Genomic DNA, 20,854 nt, shown 5'->3' with positions numbered 1-20,854 from the left:
AGTAGTCCTTGCATTCAAAATCTTACTTAAGTAAAAAAGTATGATCATCAAATATGTATACTGATATAAATTATGTAAATACTTTACTACTGAACAACAATTTCTTTATTATTTTCACAATTTAAATATCATTGACCTTGCTCTCATGTTGTCATCCAATCAGAAGCGTCCTATCGAAGCTGTATCCAATCAGATTTGACGGAGCGCTATTTGAAAGCCGCTCGTCTCTGTGTTGTTTACTTGCAAACATCCGTGTTCACGCATCTTGTCAAGAAATCGTGCTGGTTGCTGCTCAAATATATCACAGTGTCACTTCTTTAAGTCACAGCTTGGACTTGTTGCTTCCGACCTTAAATATGTCGTCTGTGGAAGTTCGTGCTGTGGTGAGTAAACTGAACTTATTTCGCTGTTTTACTTCATTTAGTTGTTAGCGACGCAGCTGCTGTTTGCTCCTAAAGCTAACTTCGCTAGCTAACATCATGGCCTGCTGTCTGCTTAGATTTGTGTTCGCCTCTACTTTTATGATTTTGCTAAAACGACAGGCAGTTTGAGTTTCGTGTCCTTTTGTCTTTCAGCAGCTCCCAGCCGCAGAGAACCCAGTGAAGATGGTGAAAGCCACTGCAGGTCTGAGGAGGGCTGCTCTCGGAGAGATCACCAACTTTAATGGAGCTGCAGTCAACACAAAGGTGACATTATCATGGAGGAATAGCTTGTTTCAATAACTGGTCTTCATGTTGTCCTACCTCGATTATGTGGTGTTTATCAGTCCTGGGAGTCACATGGCTAATAACCCAAAACATACCTGGTCACGTGCTACACTATGAACAGGGTGTCCACATACTAAAACCATTTAGAGAACTTTCCAGAAGAGTGCATCCTGTTAAAGCAACAGATTAAGCTTTCACTGTTGGAGTTTAAACGCTCATCTGTCTCATCTGTCTAACTACTACAGCTTAAGAGCACAGTTAAGTGTACAGTTGAAAATGTCTCATTTATTTAAATCTCTAAGAAGCCTTACAGCCCAATATTCAAATACCTATTCCTGAATTAACACAACTAGTTTCCTCAGAGGACCGGACCAGCCAAAGCTTCAGCCAAAGCCTCAGTGAAACCATCTAGTGCCCCTAAAGCTGTGATGAAAGCATTCGTTGAGGCCCCAGCACCTGCAGATCCTCTCCCCACAGTTTCAGAGGAGTCTGCTGATGTGTCCATGAAGGAGGAGGAGGAACTATGCCAGGCTTTCTCTGAGGCGCTGCTCACTGTGCAGGACGTCGACGAGCAGGACTCAGACCTGCCGCAGCTCTGCTCAGAATATGTTAAAGATATCTATAATTATCTACACGTCTTGGAGGTAAATGATTCCCTCCATCAGCCAAACTCTGCTGTCACCCTGCAGAACTCTGTGTTACAACACTGTCTCCACAGGTGCAGCAGGCTGTACGAGCAAACTACATGCAGGGTTATGAAATCACTGAACGCATGAGAGCGCTGCTGGTCGACTGGCTGGTCCAGGTCCACTCCAGGTTCCAGCTGCTGCAGGAGACTCTGTACCTCACAGTTGCCGTCCTGGATCGTTTTCTGCAGGTAAGAACTGTCTAAACGGTCTTTGTCTTTATTTTGGTGAGCGGTGTGAAACCGTTTCCCCGCTGTGCTGCAGGTCCAACCGGTCTCTCGCAGAAAGCTGCAGCTTGTTGGCGTGACTGCCATGCTGGTGGCCTGTAAATATGAAGAGATGTACGCCCCAGAGGTGGGAGACTTTGCCTACATCACAGACAACGCGTTTACCAGGCCTCAGATTCTGGAGATGGAGCAGCTGGTTTTGAGGACTCTCAACTTTGAGCTGGGACGTCCTCTTCCATTACACTTCCTCAGACGGGCTTCCAAGGTGGCTGATGTGAGTTTTTGTGTCAGTTTGATGTGGGGCTGTACTTCTTACACTTTGAATCGCATTGAAACTTGTCTTCATCACGATTGTACTGTATAAACGGTGACAAGTTTAACCGTGTCTTTATCAGTTCACTGCGTGTGTGTAGACTTGAGCGTTGAACTTTCAATGAACAGACTGCACAAGAGTCATTCTTCACAGCGTGTTTATGAAGTCCAAATGATATTTTAGAGATTGGCAGTCATTTGTAGGCCAGTTGTCTAACAATAATACTGTCTCTGCTTGAAATGCCGTGCAGTAAAGCTGTTGGGTAGTGTAGGATTGTCTCTTGCATTTTATTATAACTGAGCGGAGTAGCCAGGTCTGTCGACTAATGCTTACACGCATCATTAGACTGCTGTTGTGCTGAAATGATCACTGGCAGGAATTTGTAAAATGTCCCTTGGAGTTCTCAGTGGGTTGGATGTTTGTCTCAGTCTGATGTAGAGAGACACACGCTGGCCAAGTATCTGATGGAGTTGACCCTCCTGGACTACGACATGGTGCACTATCGCCCCTCTGAGATTGCTGCTGCTTCACTCGCTCTGTCCCAGCTGCTGCTTGACGGGCTGCCGTGGGTGAGTGAACTAACCGAGCAGCGACACTTCAACAACTTGTTCCATGAGGTTTCTATAATTGCTGTGTCTCGTCAGTCTTCTACACAGCAGCACTACTCCACTTATGACGCCGTCCACCTGAAGCCAATCATGCAGCACATCGCCAAAAACGTTGTGATGGTAAATGAGGGGAAGACTAAGTTCCAGGTGAGTTGAATTACAGAAAGCACAATTTCAGTGTTAAATGAAACTTAATATTTTGCTCCTCTGCAGGCCGTCAAGAACAAGTACTCGAGCAGCAAACTGATGAAGATCGGCCTCATCCCTCAGCTGAAGTCGTCCATCATTAAGAACATGGCGGCTGCGCTGCTGGACAAGCCTTGAGGCGAACTTTTACATCTCATTGGACATTTCACTTGCAGCACTTTATTTTAGATTGATCACAATCTGTGGAGAAACTTGTAGATTTTTAATAAAATGTTTTTAAATTTTTCATCACAGCTTTGTGATTTGTTCAAACATTTGGCCACTTTTTCATCGCTTTTAAATCTTAGTGCTACGCCAAATTCTAGTTTTAAGCCACTGTTGGACATTTAGCAGCCTTCCTGAGCTGCCTGTGTGTTTTGTGTTTTTATAAATGCATTCCTGTTTTTAAACTAGTTTCCAACAGTAGTCTTGCTAAGTGACAAACTTTCTGGACACTACAATATTTTACTGTGGGAGTGGACATTTTATTTGAAACCTTGTTTTGGACTGGACTTGGATAAATCTGTGAAACTTTATACTAGATTTTGTTCTCTTTCTGTTGTCATTTGCTCACCTGGACCATGTTTCCATATATTGTGCATCATGCAGGTTGTGGTGTACCTTAATTATATCTTAGTTTAGCTTATTTAACTTCCTCCAAGGATGCCAAAAAACAGCATAAAATCTAAACTTTGGATAACAAGTTTCACTTGCCAGAAAGTTAAATTCCTGCTTTTAATTGCGCTGTGGTCTGGAATAAAACCATTTAACTAGTACTAAAATGTTAATCCTGAAACCAAGTTTGATATGGATAACATTTACGCAAACTGTATTTGACTATGTTGTGAATTGAAAACTGCAGAACGAAGTTTTAAATCTCTGACCGATTTGTCGGGTTGTGATTTGACAACCTAATATGCACTAATGCCTGGCTAAATTGCTACACCCCGAAGGTACAACCAAACATGATGCAGGAGCTTAGTGTTCTGTAATCTACAGGGAACATGTGTGGAAGTGTTTACTATTTTAAATGTGATTTCTGCTCTAATAAATCCTAAACATGTCTGGTCAGTTTTATTTTTCTCAACTGTACCGTGCTCCTCGCAGCAAAATTAATCTACTTAAGTATTTAGTTTGTGGGTCGGGCTGTAACATTTAGCTTATTTCATTAAAGATATGCTGTATAAAATGCACAGTATGTCCATAAGAATGTAAAGATTACAGGTGATAAATTTACCTTTCAGACTAACTCCTCGCGTTAACAGATAAAAGTACATTCAGGGCACAAACTCTGTGAAAAGACACTTTACAAATGTTAAGAGGATAAGAGTCTGATCTCAAGGAGCTGGTTCTAGAGTGTGCCCGATTTTACAACAGTCTAAATCACTTTTTCTTTTAGTATGTACTGCATTTGCCCTTACAAAGTGTGTACTTTGTCTCTCAGTATGTTTACAACTGGGACATGCATCATAAAATTGCACCTTGAACTTTGACCCTCTTGCTCACATATCCGCTGTTCCGAGGATTGTGGTTCAGAATACGAACTGTGACCATCCTGGTAGTTTTGACATGCTGCATAGGTTTTCAGGTTGTCCATTAGGCCGTCTGTCCCATTCCTGTGGCCACATCTCAGGAACGCCTTGATGGAATTTCTTTTAATTTGGCAGAAACGTCCACTTGGCCTCGAGGATGAACTGGTTAGGTTTTTGTGGTCAAACGTCAATGTCACCGTGACCTCATGTCCATCCCATTCTCATGAACACGATATCTCAGAAATTCGCTCAAGGTCTTGAGCGAATTTCTTCTAATTTTGTTAAACTCAAGAAGTCATACGATAATTATGACAATTTCCCACAAATGTATAAAATTATAAAAATGATGAAGTGATGACATTTTGGACAGATGTGGATGTGAACTGCAACTTGACTGTTGCACGGAGGCTTACAACAGTGAGGAGGTCATTCTAGTTTCACGTGTGTAGTTGTACTCCCCAAAACCTGGAAACAGACTTGTGTAAAATCAGTAGTTTCCCTTTAAAAACCACTCAAGGATCTGAGTACTTCACTGTGACTGTGACGTCTCTTTTGGTGGGTTAGTAAAAGAAGCAATAAATGAGGCCACTGTGATACGACGTAACCCCCTTGAGAGAATGAATCCTGGCTGTGAGTGTGAGGTCACAGTGTCATTGATCCACAGCGTCACTCCTCTGTTATGAAACCATCTGAAGTCCATGAGAGAAACTGTGTCTTCTGTCCTTCGCTTTGCCTCACACACACACACTTTACACACAAAGACAGTTAGCTGTGTCTGTGAACACAACTGTACGCTAATGCAGAATAACGCCATTTATAGGCCCATGTTCCCTCACACTGAGCTGAACTGACTGTATGTGCTGTGATGTGTGGAGGAGCATTGTACTCGTCAGACTGACCCTGACTTCACCACCACCACCACCCTCCTCCTCCTCCTCCTCCTCCTCCTCCTCCTCCTCCTTCACACTGACTGAATGGTGCTGAGCTGCTGAAGCAGTACAGGACTGTAATCTGCTGCACACAACAGAAATACTAACTCTGTTTGAACCTGAATTATTATTGTTTCTGTAAATATGAAAGGTTTTACTCTTGGTGGATATTTAATTGGTTGATTTCCGTGTTTTTCTAAAGTCAGCATATTTCAATTTGACTACTTTGAGACCAATACATTAAAAAAAGTTTATCTCCCCACCTGACAATATAATGAAATATAATATAACTGTATAAATATAAATCAAATTAAGACTGAGAGTATACACCATACTACGACACTGTAGAAATACCTCAACTTAAAACTAAAAGTTCTGCACTGAAAATGTTACGTAAAAAGTATGTGAGTATAATCTTGAAGATATAATGTAAAGAAATGTCCAATGAAAAATGTCCCCTGTGACTGTAATACTATTGCATATTATATCATGATTACGACTCCTGCATTAATGTCAAAGCAGGATTTTACTGTTGCAGTTGGTTGAGGTGGAGCTCATTTTGAACTATTTATAACTAATGATTATTTTCATTATGGATTAATCTGTTGATTATTTCCTGCATTAATCGATTGTTTGTATTACCAACAGTCCAAACCTAAACATTCTTACTAATGCATTACAATTATTAACATTAATAAAATGATTAAAAGGAAAAGCAGCAAATCTTCACATTTGTGAAGCTGAAACCATGACATAATTTCACATGATAAATTATAGTTTCCAATAAAATATTCTAATGGTTAATCTTTCCAGCTGTACTTTGTAAAGTAACCTAACTTTTGACTGATACTGTAAGGTGTCATGCAGTGGATACAAATGTACAATATGTCCCTCTGAGGTGTAGAGGAGAAGAAGTATAAAGTGGCATGAAAAGTACCTCAGATTTGTGCTTAAGTAATAAACTACTTGAGCACATGTAGGATCTACTTTGTTGCATTCCACAACTGATGCTTATGGAAGAAGATTAGGGCCACATGTGAAAAATGTATTTGAGTTCAGAAAATAAAGTCATTAATCAGAACTCAAATACAGTCTTCACATGTGGCCCTAATCCACTTCCACAGATGCTCGTAATAACAATGCTTGCATGTTATAGCCTAAATATATATAGGCCTACAGTAAACTACTGTATTAGTGTGTATCATTCATGTAGGCTATCTGATAAATAATTCAGGTCAGTCGATAAAAACATTTGGCCAAAAATAAATAATAATTCGATGGATTAACTCCACAATATCCTCTGTTATTTGTAGTTAATAAACACGTGTGTTGTTGCAGAACAGCCTGTTTTTAATCCTCTCTTGTTCCGTGATGCTGCTGCGTGCTCTGCGGGGATTTAGGGGTTAAAGTAGGGCATTATTTGACTCGTTAATTCCCATATCTGCCACATGGTGGGGACCGGAGGAGACTCTGCTGCTGCCTGTCCGTCTTCTCTTCAGTTTGCAGACTTGCTACTACTGCTTTGTTGTCGGAGGTCACTCAGTCCCACCAGCGCACAGCTCACAGCGCACTCAGGACCCGCACAGACCCGCACTGACCCGCACTGCTCTCCGCAGACAACACTTCTCTCCGCAGTTTAATTTAAAACACAACAAAACAAGTAAGTAAACATACGACTGCGACTCTTGCTTTGCAAACGGAAGCTGCTTTTCTTAATTCATGATTTTTTTGTGAACACGAGGCTGGTGGGCTGCTCGGGTGATCGGGTTCAGATCGATCATCATGTTGTCGATTGATCGGTAGTTTATGCCAAACGGCCACATTTTGAAGATGTTTATGACTTTGATTGAGTAAACAGGACTGATGATGTGGCGCCTGTGCGGATGATTTATGTGGGCTATATGACACATTGAGGAGCTTCACTACCGCACCACTTGTTAGGCCACTTCGTGAGACACTCAAATACAAGTCTCAACTTTTAAATTGGACTGAAATACTCTTATTTAAAGTACTTTTTAGTCTCCAAGTGTCTTCGAGGCTCTTGTAGGAAAATACACAACACAAGTTAAAGATCACGTGAATAAATCAAAGTATGTCTGAACTTTTAAAAACTTATTTAAAGTACTTTAAGACAAACACTACTGGTCAGTTCTGATTAAAAACTGTTGTTTCCTGCTTGTAATTTGGTGTATACAGAAACTGAAGGTAAAGTTGATCAACTGACCGACTTTGACCCTAACTGGAATTTGTACCTTCACACAGAGCTGCTGCTGCTGATATATCTATTCTTTAAGACAACATTTGATCAAAAGTTAAAGGGTTTATTGATTTCAAGTGGGTTTTAATCACATGGGGAACCATTGCTTGCTTGTGACCCCTTAAAACAAACAGATATCTGCTTGTTACTGGTTGCATGTGTCTCCTGGTTGTGACCACAGTGTAATCTTTTACTTGATTTTACTTTTAGAGGCACCAAAGGGGTTAAACAATTCCATATTTCACTAGAAAAAGCCAAAGAGTATAGACAAGTCTAAAAAACATAATTTAGTGTAGCAGAAATGGTTCTGGTTCCTGTTGTGGTAACTGGTGATTGAAACCATCATGGGACACTCAAACTTTATTAAATAAAAGTCTTATCCTAGGATACAGAACTGGCTTTAGTTAAAGAGCTAGAAACACACAGAAACATGTTTGAGCAATCAAATTAAATGAAAAAACATGTGCAGAGGAAATAAAGGTTGAGAGCAGGACTTCCATGCTGGTAACCAAAGTAAAGCTTCAGCTCATGATTCTGTGTATTATTGTTTTATCCATAAGGCCATAGAATAGTGATAAATGCCCAAAGTGACATCTTAAAATCTCTTTGGATTTTTGTCAACAATCCAAAACCCAAAGATAATGTAAGGCCACGAAAAGCAGTTACATTTTCCAACAACTCCTCCAAATAAAATTCATAATTTGTCCACTCCCATTTTCTGATCTAACGTCCCCATCAGCAAGACAACACCATTTATTTTGTTCCTTCAAAAACCGTTATAGCCTTACAGTTGAAAACCTGTTTTATAACGTGATGGTTAGGACTTTGTTAGGTCTAGAGAAAGATCATGTTTCAGGTTAAAATAAGGACTAAATGAAGGTCAGGGGATGTTCGTCGTCACGGTTAGAACAAGAAACGCTTTAAGGTTCGGTTACGATCGTTGACGTGCTTTAAAACAACATTAATTGTTGGTAAGAAACGGGAAACAAACAGCGGTCTAGGGTTAAAGTCCGATGTCTTGTTGTCCCTGTCATAGTTACTACGACCACTAGGAGTGCACTGTCACTTGAATATAAGCGCATGTTGCTTTACGGCACTTACTGAAACGACTGATTCTGTCATTGTTCTTGTGGGACTTCATTTGGCATTTCTGTACTGCAGTTCCTTGTTACTCCTCAGCCGACATGCAGAGTATACACGATACAAAATAATCTGATGTCGGCCGTTCTGTCAGCCTGGTAGATTTATCAGGCTATAGTTCAAATTCTATTGCACATTATTGTTGGATACAGTTCACGTTGATGAATATTAGCGATCTTATCTTTCCATTTTTCTTCCAATAACAACATAACAGCGGCATAAAAGAACATATACTGTAATTATTTAGCAGATTTTATACACAACAACAAACAGCCCGAAACTCAAGGATATTCAGTTTACAGTGATAGGAAACACAGACAAGCGAAATAAATTGTAACAATTAAAAAGATTTTGATAAGAATTCACTAAAATTAAAATAGTTGAATCTCACAGATATATTTGGAACCTTTTTGATTGTTTTTATTCTCTTTTTGTTGCTGTGTATTTGTAACTATTCACTCATTTCACTTATTTTCTGACCTTTTTATATATGGCTTGTTTTGCCTTTTTCTGTTGATACTGTGTTTTTTAGAAATGTTTATTCACATTGGAGAAGCTGAACCAAGTTAATGGTTGGCAAAAAAGACTTAAACCTTTAATCCATTATCAACATAGTGGCATCAATTGATCGACTGTTCGTTTTAGGTCTGAAATGAAACCCCCAGGGGAACCTGACTGACCCATGTTGGAGCAATACTTTGTCAAACTTACACAACATCCAGCTCTTCTTCTGACCGGTCTGTGTCACGGATGGAAATGTGGGTCAGTGTTGTGCATGGTGGTATCAGTCAATATTTCAGATTTGTCCCCCCTCCTGTCCCCCCACGTACATCAGTGGATCTTTTCCTCAACTTGTGAGGCTGTAAATCAGTCCAGCTGCAGGTCGAGCTTCACTGCAGCGTGACCTTAATTACCTTTCCATACACGGGGAACATAAAAGTGTGTCTTGTTGAAGGGATTCTGCCAGAGTTAGCAGCTGTTTGGATGTCTGTCGGACATGAATGTTTTCAGATTCACCCTCAAGAACCAGTTCATCTGCATTCTGAGATCTTTGACACGACAAGTTTAACCCGACACCATGTAGGAAAAATGTAGGAAAACCCAATTCTGTATGTTTCTCACAAAAAAGAGAGTTGCATGTCATCTAAAGTCTGTCTCCGGCAGAGACTCACTCACAGTGATTCCATAACCTGTTTACCCTGTTTGGTGGAGTTGCCCTGAAGGGTAATTATGGGTTTAATAAGGTTTGAGCCATTCAAGCTGCTCACATTTCTCCTCCACAAAAACAACATGGTTCAGTTGTGCTGAAGGGCTGTTGCTGTCAGGGAAGTTTCTAAACTTAGTTATTTTCCCTGACAAATAGAATTTACTTTAATATTGTCAATAATTCACATTAAAAGACAAAAACTGTGTGTGTGTGTGTGAAAGCCTGATATATCTTCAATATTGTCTTTTTTATGACAAAGAGGAAAATCGGTCTTATCCTCGCACAGTGTTGATCACTCGACTCACTTTATTACCTCGGTTCAGTCTGTTTGTCTGTCTGCAGGATTACTACTCGCCCAATTTTCATGAACCTTGGTGAAAGGGTGAAGCATGAAGCAGAGAAGAACCCATTATATTTTGAAGCAGATCCAAAAACAGGGCTGAAATGCACATTATTTTACAATTATGTATGCGGCCTTGGCTGAGGTCTGCGCTCTCCGAGTGAGTTGGTAGTTCACAATGTGATCGACAGCGTGCAGGATTTGTGTGGTTCTTTCAAAGGAAAGATAACAAAAAAAGATGACAGGTTTCAGCATGAGAACAAAACTAGGTACTTAAATATGCCAAGAAATGTGCATGAAATATGCTTGCAAAAGTTTTTGTTTTTATTTAATCGATAAAGAAGCTCTGTCAAGTCAGAAGTCAGTGTTTACAGATAGCAGTGATGAGTTTGAGTGTTAGAGGACAAATGAAACTTGTTCAGGCTCAGTAGAAACCAAGCAGATATTTCTGATTACATGCTTCATGTGGGAGTGAGTGCCTGGGTTTGGCTCTAAACAAGCATGAGATTTGAGCGACTGCATTTTCCCACACACCCCCACCTCTCCCTGCTGCTGCGTCGTCATGGAAACCTGAACAGCTTGCTCCTTTCAGTTGAAAGAAACCAAACTGGTTTTGCCTCCACCGAGTGGTCAAACATAGAATTCATTAAGGTGGTGGGTGGGGTCCACTCACTGACGTGCTCAGGCTGAACCTCGCTTTGTTTTAGTGCCTCCCCCTTTTCTTCTTACTCTGTATCCACCCACCATCCTCACCCTCTACCCTTACCCACCATCCTCACCCTCTACCCTTACCCACCATCCTCACCCACCACCCTCACCCTCACCCTCTACCCTTACCCACCATCCTCACCCACCATCCTCACCCACCATCCTCACCCACCACCCTCACCCACCACCCTTATCCACCCTCCTCACCCTCTACCCTTACCCATCACCCTCACCCACCATCCTCACCCTCTACCCTTACCCACCACCCTCACCCACCATCCTAACCCTTACCCACCATCCTCACCCACCATCCTCACCCACCATCCTCACCCACCATCTTCATCCACCATCCTCACCCACCATCCTCACCCACCATCCTCATCCACCATCCTCACCCTCTACCCTCACCCACCATCCTCACCCACCATCCTCACCCTCTACCCTTACCCACCATCTTCACTCACAAGCAGACAAGTTGCTGTCACTGCAGCACTAACTGGAAGGATCGTCTCTTAAAAAAATGACTTCACTCTCTGAAATATTGATCAGTGTCATTGGTAGATCAGAAAGTAGCAATACCACAATGTATAAATACTCCTTTACATTGATGTGAAAGTACTAATAGTGCAGTATTATTGGCTCTATACACTTAAAGTATTCATAGTGTAGAAAAATGTCCGCTGTGAGAGTTCTTTATTATCATTTATTACATTATTAGATGGTTAATAGTGGTTGTACAGGTTTCCAACCTAGGGGTCGGGCTCCTATGTTTTTTTATACTTGTTTACTTTTCCCCACTACTCAGTTTCATCATTATCTACACATTATGAGTATCTAACACAGGGCTGAAACATGAGATGATTAATCATTTTAACCACTTTTTAAAGCAAAAATGCCAACACTGGTTTCAGCTTCTACAATGTGAGGATTTGCTGTTTTTCTTTGTTCTCTATGATCGTAAACAGAATACTTTTGGACTGTTGGTCAGAAAAGTCAAGTAAATTGAATGTGTGAACTGGAAAATTGTGAAGGACATTTCCCACTATTTTCTAATGTTTTACAGACCAAAATACCCATTGAGAAAATAGCTGGTAGATGCATCAATAATGTTTTTCAAAACAGGTTTTTAGTTACGTCACAAAGTGTAAAACATCTTTACATCGTCTAAAGCTAACAGTCGTGTCTGATGTCTCTGAAAACAAAGTCTCACGGTGAGAAAAGGGCATCTTTCAAACAGCCGCTGCTGTTTTTATTGTGCAGAGGAAATGTAAAGCCGGAGCAAACTCGCTGTGTGTCGAGTTTCTCCTTTTGTTACCGGAGAGAAAATTGTGTCTGAAAGCAGCCATTGTTTTGGTGTCCAGGCAGACTGGGATTGTGAGGGGAGAGAGTTGTTGTATTATTGAAAGAGTGTGTAAGTGGGGTTGTTGTCAGGTGGGGAGAGGATGTGAAGGGGGCATTTAAAAGAAATCAAAGTTAGTGAAATAAACACATAAATGTGTATTTTGGATGTTTTCTTTCCACTAGTTTGAAAGAAGACATTTAATGGAAGCAAAATAGTTCAAATACTCAAAATTGATGAGTGCATGAAAACACGATGTTTTTGCCTGTAGTGTCTCGCCTTGACGCACAGACATGAGAGTATCGATCTTTCCATCAAAGTTGCGGCAGGGAACCAAACAAGCAAACTATTCTTTTAAGAGAGACAATGCCTGTAGTTTGACAGACACCAGCTGCCTGTGTGAGGAACAAGTTGACCGATATTAAACTGTAAATGATAAACATAAAAAGCAGTGTCAGATAACTGCCTCTTTTGTTCATCTCTGCTCTCCTAATATGAGATTTAAATTTCGGGCTACAAATAGATTCTGTTGAAAAGAACAGCGAGGGAAGAGTGACAACAATAGAGTTTATTGTTGTTGTTGTTGTTGTTGTTGCCCCATGCTCCTCCTACACAGTTCTTTCATGAATCAAAGAGTGTAAGTGTCGTGGACGAGATGTCTGACTGACGCCTTCAATGCTGTCTCTGTCAGAAGAAAAACATGTCATTATAATGAGGAGACACGGCCTCATTTCTTTGTCAAAACTGTCATGTCATATAGTAGCAATATGCAAAAGTTAAAATCGTAGCAAACATTGCATGAGCTTCTGGGGAGAAGGACGTAGGCATGTACGGTGACTAATTTGATTTATATGTATTTAAATCTTAACACGTGATGTCAGCTGGAAACTGGATGAAGAAAAACGGCGGTTAAAATGTGATATTGTAATAAAATCACACTGCACAACGTAAGGTGCTGAAACCAATATTATATACAAGCAAAAAACGTATAACTCTTTCACTCTTGAATACAAAGTTTTGTGCAGATCCACATTAGATTTTAAAAGCTCGCATTATACCCCCTTGCCTTCAGTATTGTTATATATCGCAATATACTGAATCTTAACCCCTGTGTCATGATGCGTATCGTAACTTTAGATTCTTGCCAATACACAGCCTGGCTCAGAATAAGAAACCTGCTCTGATCTTTCGTTTACTTTCCTCATTGAGTTCTTGTGCCTGGTACAACCAGAGGCTTCACGAGGCGGAGGATGAACGTTAAAATGAGGAAGCAACGAACAGACTTGAACAGAGTTTGTTTGGATATTACAACTCAATTAAGCCTCGTATTGTGTTTGTTTCTCCCCCCTTACTTTGGTGTTTGAAACAGCTCTTACATCATCACACAAACCATTAATCATCACCAACATTTTTAAGCTGTAAACAATGTCTCAGACTTCTGGTAACATGAATAACTGCAGTAAATATATAAAGAATATACACTGAAAATGATTTTTTTTGTAATGTAATTAACATTTGTTGTAAAAAAAACTAAACAAAACAGAGACCAAAATTCACAGAACATCAAAAAGAATAGTTGCCTTCCAATAAAGAAAAGATATCCTGCCACCGGATGTTTTAAAAGTGTTGCACCTCCAAGAAGTACAAATTCCCAAACTCATCAAACATATGCAGACATTGTCAATGTTTATTTGTTTATGGATAGTTGCCAACTAGCTATACTGTGGACCCTTTTAAGGTTGGTTTGCGATCCGCAAATGAACACAGAAGAAGAAGAAGAAGAACAAGAACAAGAACAAGAACAAGAACAACAAGCCAGCACCGTGACTAGAAAGCCAAAAATGTCGTCACCGGTGTAGAGTTTCAGAAGAACTCCATTGCAAGATTCACTTTCATGAACTGAAAGCAAACTGTGAAAGGGTTAATGACAAGACAAAAGCACGAAAACACTGTGGTAGCGACTATATTTTACCCTCAGGTGTGCATAAACTTATTTTACTTACTGTAATCTTATCAGTGTCGGTCATTATTGATTATAGGTATATGCTGAAAAAAATGTATATCTAAATATGAGAAATAGATGTTTGCATGGAACAAATGTATCCTAATTTATAGGTGATCATACTGTATGTTTGGTATGTAAAGTCTCAGGGTAAAGGAGAAACACCGCCGTATTCACTCTCCGTAAAGAAGAGCTCAGTATCACTCTTGTGTTATGTATTTTCTGGTCATTGTGTGCCAACTGTCTTTGTGTGTGTTGGCGAGGTGTCTGCTGCATCATTTCTACACACAGCGGTGAATGGTGAGCTCTGTGTTGTGACAGGGACTTGTTCCCTTGGACCGCTGGGGCAGTTCAAAGTGGATCGATGGTTTCAAAGTCTGTGTGAACTGGGTCAAAACGGCACAGATTAACCTGCGGTGCTTCCGTTTGTGTCCGTGACTCATTTTAACAACATTTAAGACTTTGTCTCCGTTCATCACATTCACTGCCTTGATAATGTGCTCCAGACTGTTGAAAGCTTTCTGTGGGAATAATTAGAATAGCATGTTTCTATTTTTGTCCTTTGACTTGTTGCACATTTTTGCACAGCATCTGCTGTGTATAGTATCCTCCATATGGTTTTATTTAAAAGAAACTTGCCATAATCAACAACTTTTAAGCTAATATATTAATTGAATCATTGTGTACATTCCTGAAGCTGACATGTTTCTATTCACTCAGCAGCTGCAGCACGAAGTGGCTCCGTGGCACTCATAAATGTAACAAAGCCTTTGTTTCAAGAACTTTTTTTTATCCTACCAGAAGTGTATAAATGCATTTGTCATGTTCACAACCTCCAGTCCAGAATGTAGAGCTCTGTGAAAGCCTTTGAAGGCACCATAATGTCATTTACAGCATAAGTCTGGTGATATTTTGTATTTTTCTTACTGTCAACAAATCCCATGAAAAAAACATAGCCCACCCAACAATGACAATAGTTGGTGAACAACTGTAGCCGGAGAGCTAACGGCTAACAAGTTAGCAAGCCAGGTGAATGCTAGAGCTATTAATTCACACTAGCTCCCCGAGTTTATTTATTTTCTCTGTACTGGGCCGTTAACTCATTCAATGACATGTTATTATTTAAATAAAGATATTTATTGAAGATTCGAAATAGCTTGTTAGCTCGGCTGCCAACGGGAAAACAAATTCACTCAGTTTATTAAAAAGATTGCACCAGAAATTAATCTGTGGCTCGCAAAATAATTGGTTTGGGAAGTCTGGTGTCATAGTGGCTACTCGCTGGGCTAGTGAATGACTGGTATGCTAACCCCTAACACGCTAGGCAGTTGAGCTAACATTCACATTGACAGTATATCAGAAGTGGACGTAGTAAGCATTTTATTGAAAAGGGAAAATAAAACCTATCTTCTTAACTGTTGATGAGCAAGCTTGTTAGCTTTGTTGCTAATGGGACAATAACTTTATTTGAAAGACATATTTTTTACCATCGACTCCTGTCTTAATGCTCTGACAGAGGGGTTTTAAATAAAGTGGATGGTGACACACAGCTAATAAGCTACAATAGCTTCCTCCATTTTGGATTCTCTGGCTCTTCATTCCCTCAGTGGACGCTTTGCAGGAAAATGCAGCAGTTATTATGTAAAGAGTAAATCCCTCATACACCATCTTGAGGCTGTAAATACTCAAATGTGTATTGATCCACAGCTGGCAATAGTCCCCAAAAAATGCATTATTCACTACTTTTGAGTAACTTCTGATTTAAAAACTACAGATACCAGCTGTTTGAGAAAATGCCTTTTATAAAAATAAAAAATAAAGAATGTGTGTGTATATATATATATATATATATATATATATATATATATATATATTTTAATATATATATATATATATATATATATTTAAAAAAAATATATATATATATATTTCTTATTATTTGTTTGTTTTAGATATATTTTTTAAGATGAATGTCTTCAGTAGGAACCAAGGGCTTCTCTCCATTCAGACTGTGTATCAGGGGCTGACCTAGTCTTTGTTAAGGCTTCAGCCTGCACTGTTTATAGTCTATAATACCTTCCATCTGGCTTTGCTGCGACAGCCAAAATGTCTTTCCCATTGCATATTCTCTTCCCTCTGTCATCCCTGCAGGTGCCCCCCCCTACTATAACCCTCTAATCTGGCACAGGCAGCCATGTAACAGTAACCCATTTACAGTGATGGGAATATGGGTTGGATACACGTCACTGAGCTACAGGGCTTCACTGACATTGAGCCTGGCTGCCATATTTCACCCATATTTTCATAGATTTATTGGACAGTAAGAGGCCATTACTGTACAGAGGAGTTGGATGCAGTTTTTGAATTTAATATTCTGCACTCTACATAATAATAATAATAATAAAACTGTAATTTATTAGTTACTGGTGGAATTATAACAATCAGGTACAGGATTAAAATCTTCTGCAAACAAAGACTGGTCTTAGATTCCTGAAATTAAGATGGTAAATATGAATTAAGACAGTAATTAATTAAGACAGTAAATAATTATAACCTTTAGCAAATTAGCAATTTAACATGTTGCGTTTTATGATTCCTGAAATTCTAGTTTTAGAAAGTTAAACTCTTATTCTCCATATTATTTCATGGGATGTGAGACCAGGTGAAGGCTGTCAGAATGAGGAATAAGGAAATCAGAATCAGCTTTATTGGACAAGTATATGAACACATACAAGGAATGACTCCAGTTTTAAGTTGAATTTGGAAGATAGAAATAGGAAGCAGATAATAATGAGCAACAAAATGCAGTTTGTCCGCAAAGATGGACGCCAAGAAAGCAGATTATAAATTGATGTGGTTGTGCAATATCTCAGTATTATTGTTTAAATAATTTAAAATGGAATCATACTGTTATATATTTTTTATATTACACACTTTTAATGGTCAAATTAATGATTCAGAGTAAATATCCATTATAAACTTGAGAAAAGTAGTCATTTAACATTTTGTTTATGCGTTTTATTGATATTTTCAAAATATTTCTACAATTACGCAAAAAAAACAAATCAAAAGGTGAAGACAAGAATACAACACCAAGGCACAGTCTAACAACACTCAGCTTCTGAACACAGAAATAAAAATAAAAGCAAGTATACGAAAAAGTAATACGAAAAATAACTATACAGGCAAATAATTGAGACCTCAGCAGATATAATTCTACATATTTATTCCCCTCTTAACACTCCACACAGGATCTCCACATCTTCACAAAGGCATGGTGCTTCCCCTCTAAATGTAAGAAACAGTAGAAGTGGTCCGTCACAGTCATAGGCTCGGTCTAATAACAGATTTCCAAAGTTGGTCTGCTTTTCTTGTAGTAGACAGAAGAAGTGTTATTCTGCTGAGGAGACTAAGAGGAGAGTCTTAAATATGTTGCTTCTAATCTACAGATATTAAAACATACTTGGATGTCAAACTATGTTTTCAATCTTCAAGAGAAAAAATGTCATTACCACATAAATCTGCAATTTGGTGAAATCTGCTCTGATTGTAAAGCTCATACACTACTCTTACTACGGTCATGTTGATGTGTTGAGTTCCTATAAATATGTATGGATCAGGAGCTAAGACACAAACTATCAGTCAGAGAGAGGACTAGAAAGCCTGAGCGAGCAGGTCACAGATGGATCCCTCGACCTCTCCACCCTCTCTGCTCACAGATTGAAGTTGCGATTGTACTGTTTATTTTATTTTTTGCGGGTGTAATCCTGGAGGATTTGAGCCCTCCGGTCCCCGATCATGATCAGCCAGGCCAGCTTAGCCTCTGAGGTCTGTGCTGCTATAGCATCTGTCAACACTTGTTCACATCACACTCTTCCCCAAAGCAAATCTGGATACACAATCCTGCTCTGCTCTCATACCAAGTAACTTCACCCACATTTTGTTTATGGGAATAGGGATTTTGTCATTCTTTCATTTTTCACAGATTTCTGATGTTTTACCACCCAAATGATAAATTGACTTAGTTAGTTAATAATTAGTTGTAGGCCAGCTTTTCTGGTCCAACCAATAGACAAACACTCAAACGGACCAAAGACAATTCATGGCAATGAGAGAAATGCAGCAGATCTTCACATTTTAAGGAAGAACCAGCAAATGTTAGGCAATCTTTACTTGACAAATGACTGAAATGATTACTTGATTATCAAAAGTGTTGGTTGAAACAATAAGGCCGGAGAGTGCACACATTTCTAGGTCCTCAATTCCAAATACTTCTGTTTTTAGTGTAACACCAGGACACTCTGTTGTGATAAGAAGTAAACGTTCGCTCACTGCAGAGAAAACTTTCTGTTCCTCTTAGGAATGAAGAGATCATCTTCATGGAAAAAGTATCTTCATCCATTCAGATCTCCAACGATTAATCGAGTATTTGAGAAAATAATTGTGATACTCAATCAAAAGATGTTGAAAAGTTGTAAAAAAAGTCTGTTCTTAATGGTGTGACAGACCTACTGTTCAAACACACAGACGCATACAGTATATGTACATGTGTAACTCATATTGTGTGTTTACAGATCCAGCATCATGGGGAAAGGCTGCCTGACAGCGACCAAGTATTTCCTGTTTCTCTTCAACCTCATCTTCTTTGTGAGTATTTTATCTCCACTAATGATCAATAATAATTTGCAATTAAAGGAGAAATGCATGCATGTCATGTTTGGTTTATTTTATTAAGAATCATACTGACATTTGTATTAAAACAAATGACTATAAATGATTAATAAATTACACTATGATTACTACAACAGGCTGTAATGTTGCTCAACATGTGCTTCACTTCCAAAATCATCTTGTATTGTTTTTTGTTTAATGTTTCTTTAGCTTTAACACCATCAGGGTTATCTGCAGGCTCGTAACTAAAAAGAGACAAAAGGACGCTAAATGTACTGCTTTTATAAAGCGCTTTTCTGGTCATTTACCACCACTCGAAGCTCTTTTACAACACGTCAGCATTCACCCAGTCACACACAGGCTATGGTACACATGCTTATGTGATAAACTTTCACACACACTTACACACCCGTGCTGTCGGGAGCAGTTTGGGGTTCAATATCTTGCCCATGGACATTTCGACATGTTGACCGCAAGGAGCCGGGGATCGAACCATCGACTCCGATTGGTGGACGACCACTCTACCTCCTGAGCCTCAGAAATAACCTTAGAAGTTGTCTGGATTTAACTCCATTTCTATTTCAGCCATTCATTCATTCATGCTCTCTGTCTGAGTCTTGATTACAGTGTCCACAGTTACCACGGTGATACTCACTTTCTCGTTTTCTGTGGAAATGAAATCTATGAGCTGAGGTTAAGAGCTTCTTAGCAACAGATAAACTGTGTGTGTGTGTGTGTGTGTGTGTGTGTGTGTGTGTGTGTGTGTGTGTGTGTGTGTGTGTGTGTGTGTCCACTGTGCTTTCCTGCTAAGTACCTCTAGTTCTAAATTAAATGTGTCGTCATTAGGTTACATCTTGGTTTGGTTTTCCCCATAGACGTATACACGTAGAAGTGTTTCCCCCCAGAATTTGTATTTAAACAAAACTCCCATACAGTATGTCCTGCCAGTACCACACATGAAAGTACTAAACAGGCATGTAGCTACCACTGAGGTCATGATCTCCAGTATGTTCTTTAAAACAATAAAAAACTGAAACTATAAAACTTTAATGAGGCATTGCACACCTTGAATATTTAGTTATCAGGCCACTGCACTGAGAGGACTTTGCCTTTAGCTGTGTAAAAACAAAACTAATGCAGATGCCATGTCATTTTATTGGTCAGCATTCAGACTCTTAAAACACTTGGACTTGAGAGCTTCACTAAAAGACTTAAAAGCTGCTTTGAATTTTGTCTTCAGATCATCTGTAAGCAACTTTGACCGTGGTCAACCAGAGAGAACACTTTCAGGTTTCAGCTTTTTAGTGATTGCTGTTGTATCTGAACAGTGTGAACGCACTGCTGATGCAAATTGAACATTTCCTGATGCTGCTGCTTCACATCAAAAGCCTCTCAACGACGGACCAGCAGGAAGTAGGCTTTTATTGTGTAAAAAAAGTACAGCAGCAAAGAATAGTACAGGAAGAAAAGCCACAGGGAGATGTTGGATGAAATGACCATGGTTCCTCAGGAGCGTCCTGTAAAAGTCTAAAAGGATTATTTGAAATGAGCACAAACTGGGATACACCAGTACATGTGAATCACTACAGCATTAAGCCAAACTGTGAGCTGAATGTACTGAAGCATCCCCCTGAACTTCATGTGTTACTGTTGAAATGTGCTCATTCACAACATGTCTGAAGCATTGTTAATGGCTGACCTGTGCGTGTCTGTGTGTCTGTGTGTGTGTGTGTGTGTCCGTCCTCCAGTTGTGCGGGGTGGTCATCATGGGCTTTGGACTGTGGCTCCTGCTGGACAATCAGAGCTTCATCGTCATCCTCAGTGAGTTCCTTCTTTCATTCTCCTGATGGTTGATAGTTTCCATGTTCACTTGATGTCCTGATTCTTTTCTTTTCATCCCTCCAGTGAAGTCAGTTTTTTTGTGTCTGTTGTTTCGATTTAAGATAGGAAAAAATTCATGGCTGGATTTTAGTGCGATAACAACTAAAGTACAAACTATATA

The 20,854-nt window shown here is 39.5% G+C and overlaps 1 protein-coding gene and 1 long non-coding RNA gene across 7 annotated transcripts; both read left to right on the top strand.

The window, feature by feature from the left end:
• The first annotated feature begins 222 nt into the window (after nucleotides 1-222).
• On the top strand, nucleotides 223-3,270 carry LOC115006427 (G2/mitotic-specific cyclin-B2-like). 6 transcript variants are annotated; one of them, XM_029428677.1, is made up of 8 exons: nucleotides 223-383; nucleotides 579-686; nucleotides 1,061-1,351; nucleotides 1,426-1,584; nucleotides 1,658-1,894; nucleotides 2,362-2,502; nucleotides 2,578-2,688; nucleotides 2,755-3,270. In XM_029428677.1, the coding sequence occupies exons 1-8, from the start codon at nucleotides 357-359 to the stop codon at nucleotides 2,863-2,865; spliced, it is 1,185 nt and encodes a 394-aa protein (XP_029284537.1). In that variant the 5' UTR covers nucleotides 223-356; the 3' UTR covers nucleotides 2,866-3,270. The 6 variants fall into 6 exon arrangements, with proteins under 6 accessions (XP_029284537.1, XP_029284536.1, XP_029284541.1 ...); XM_029428676.1 differs by having other exon boundaries at nucleotides 576-686; XM_029428679.1 differs by having other exon boundaries at nucleotides 224-383; nucleotides 1,070-1,351.
• Nucleotides 3,271-6,637: 3,367 nt separating this feature from the next.
• On the top strand, nucleotides 6,638-20,677 carry LOC115005766 (uncharacterized). The gene is made up of 3 exons (XR_003831983.1): nucleotides 6,638-6,848; nucleotides 18,756-18,828; nucleotides 20,601-20,677. It is a non-coding gene; the product is annotated as an uncharacterized LOC115005766 (long non-coding RNA).
• The last annotated feature ends 177 nt before the right edge of the window (nucleotides 20,678-20,854 follow it).

This window comes from Cottoperca gobio, chromosome 3 (assembly GCF_900634415.1).
Source record: "Cottoperca gobio chromosome 3, fCotGob3.1, whole genome shotgun sequence".
NCBI classification, from domain to species: domain Eukaryota; kingdom Metazoa; phylum Chordata; class Actinopteri; order Perciformes; family Bovichtidae; genus Cottoperca; species Cottoperca gobio.
Note: the sequence above shows the minus strand (reverse complement) of the source record. Positions and strands in the feature narration are given on the sequence as shown.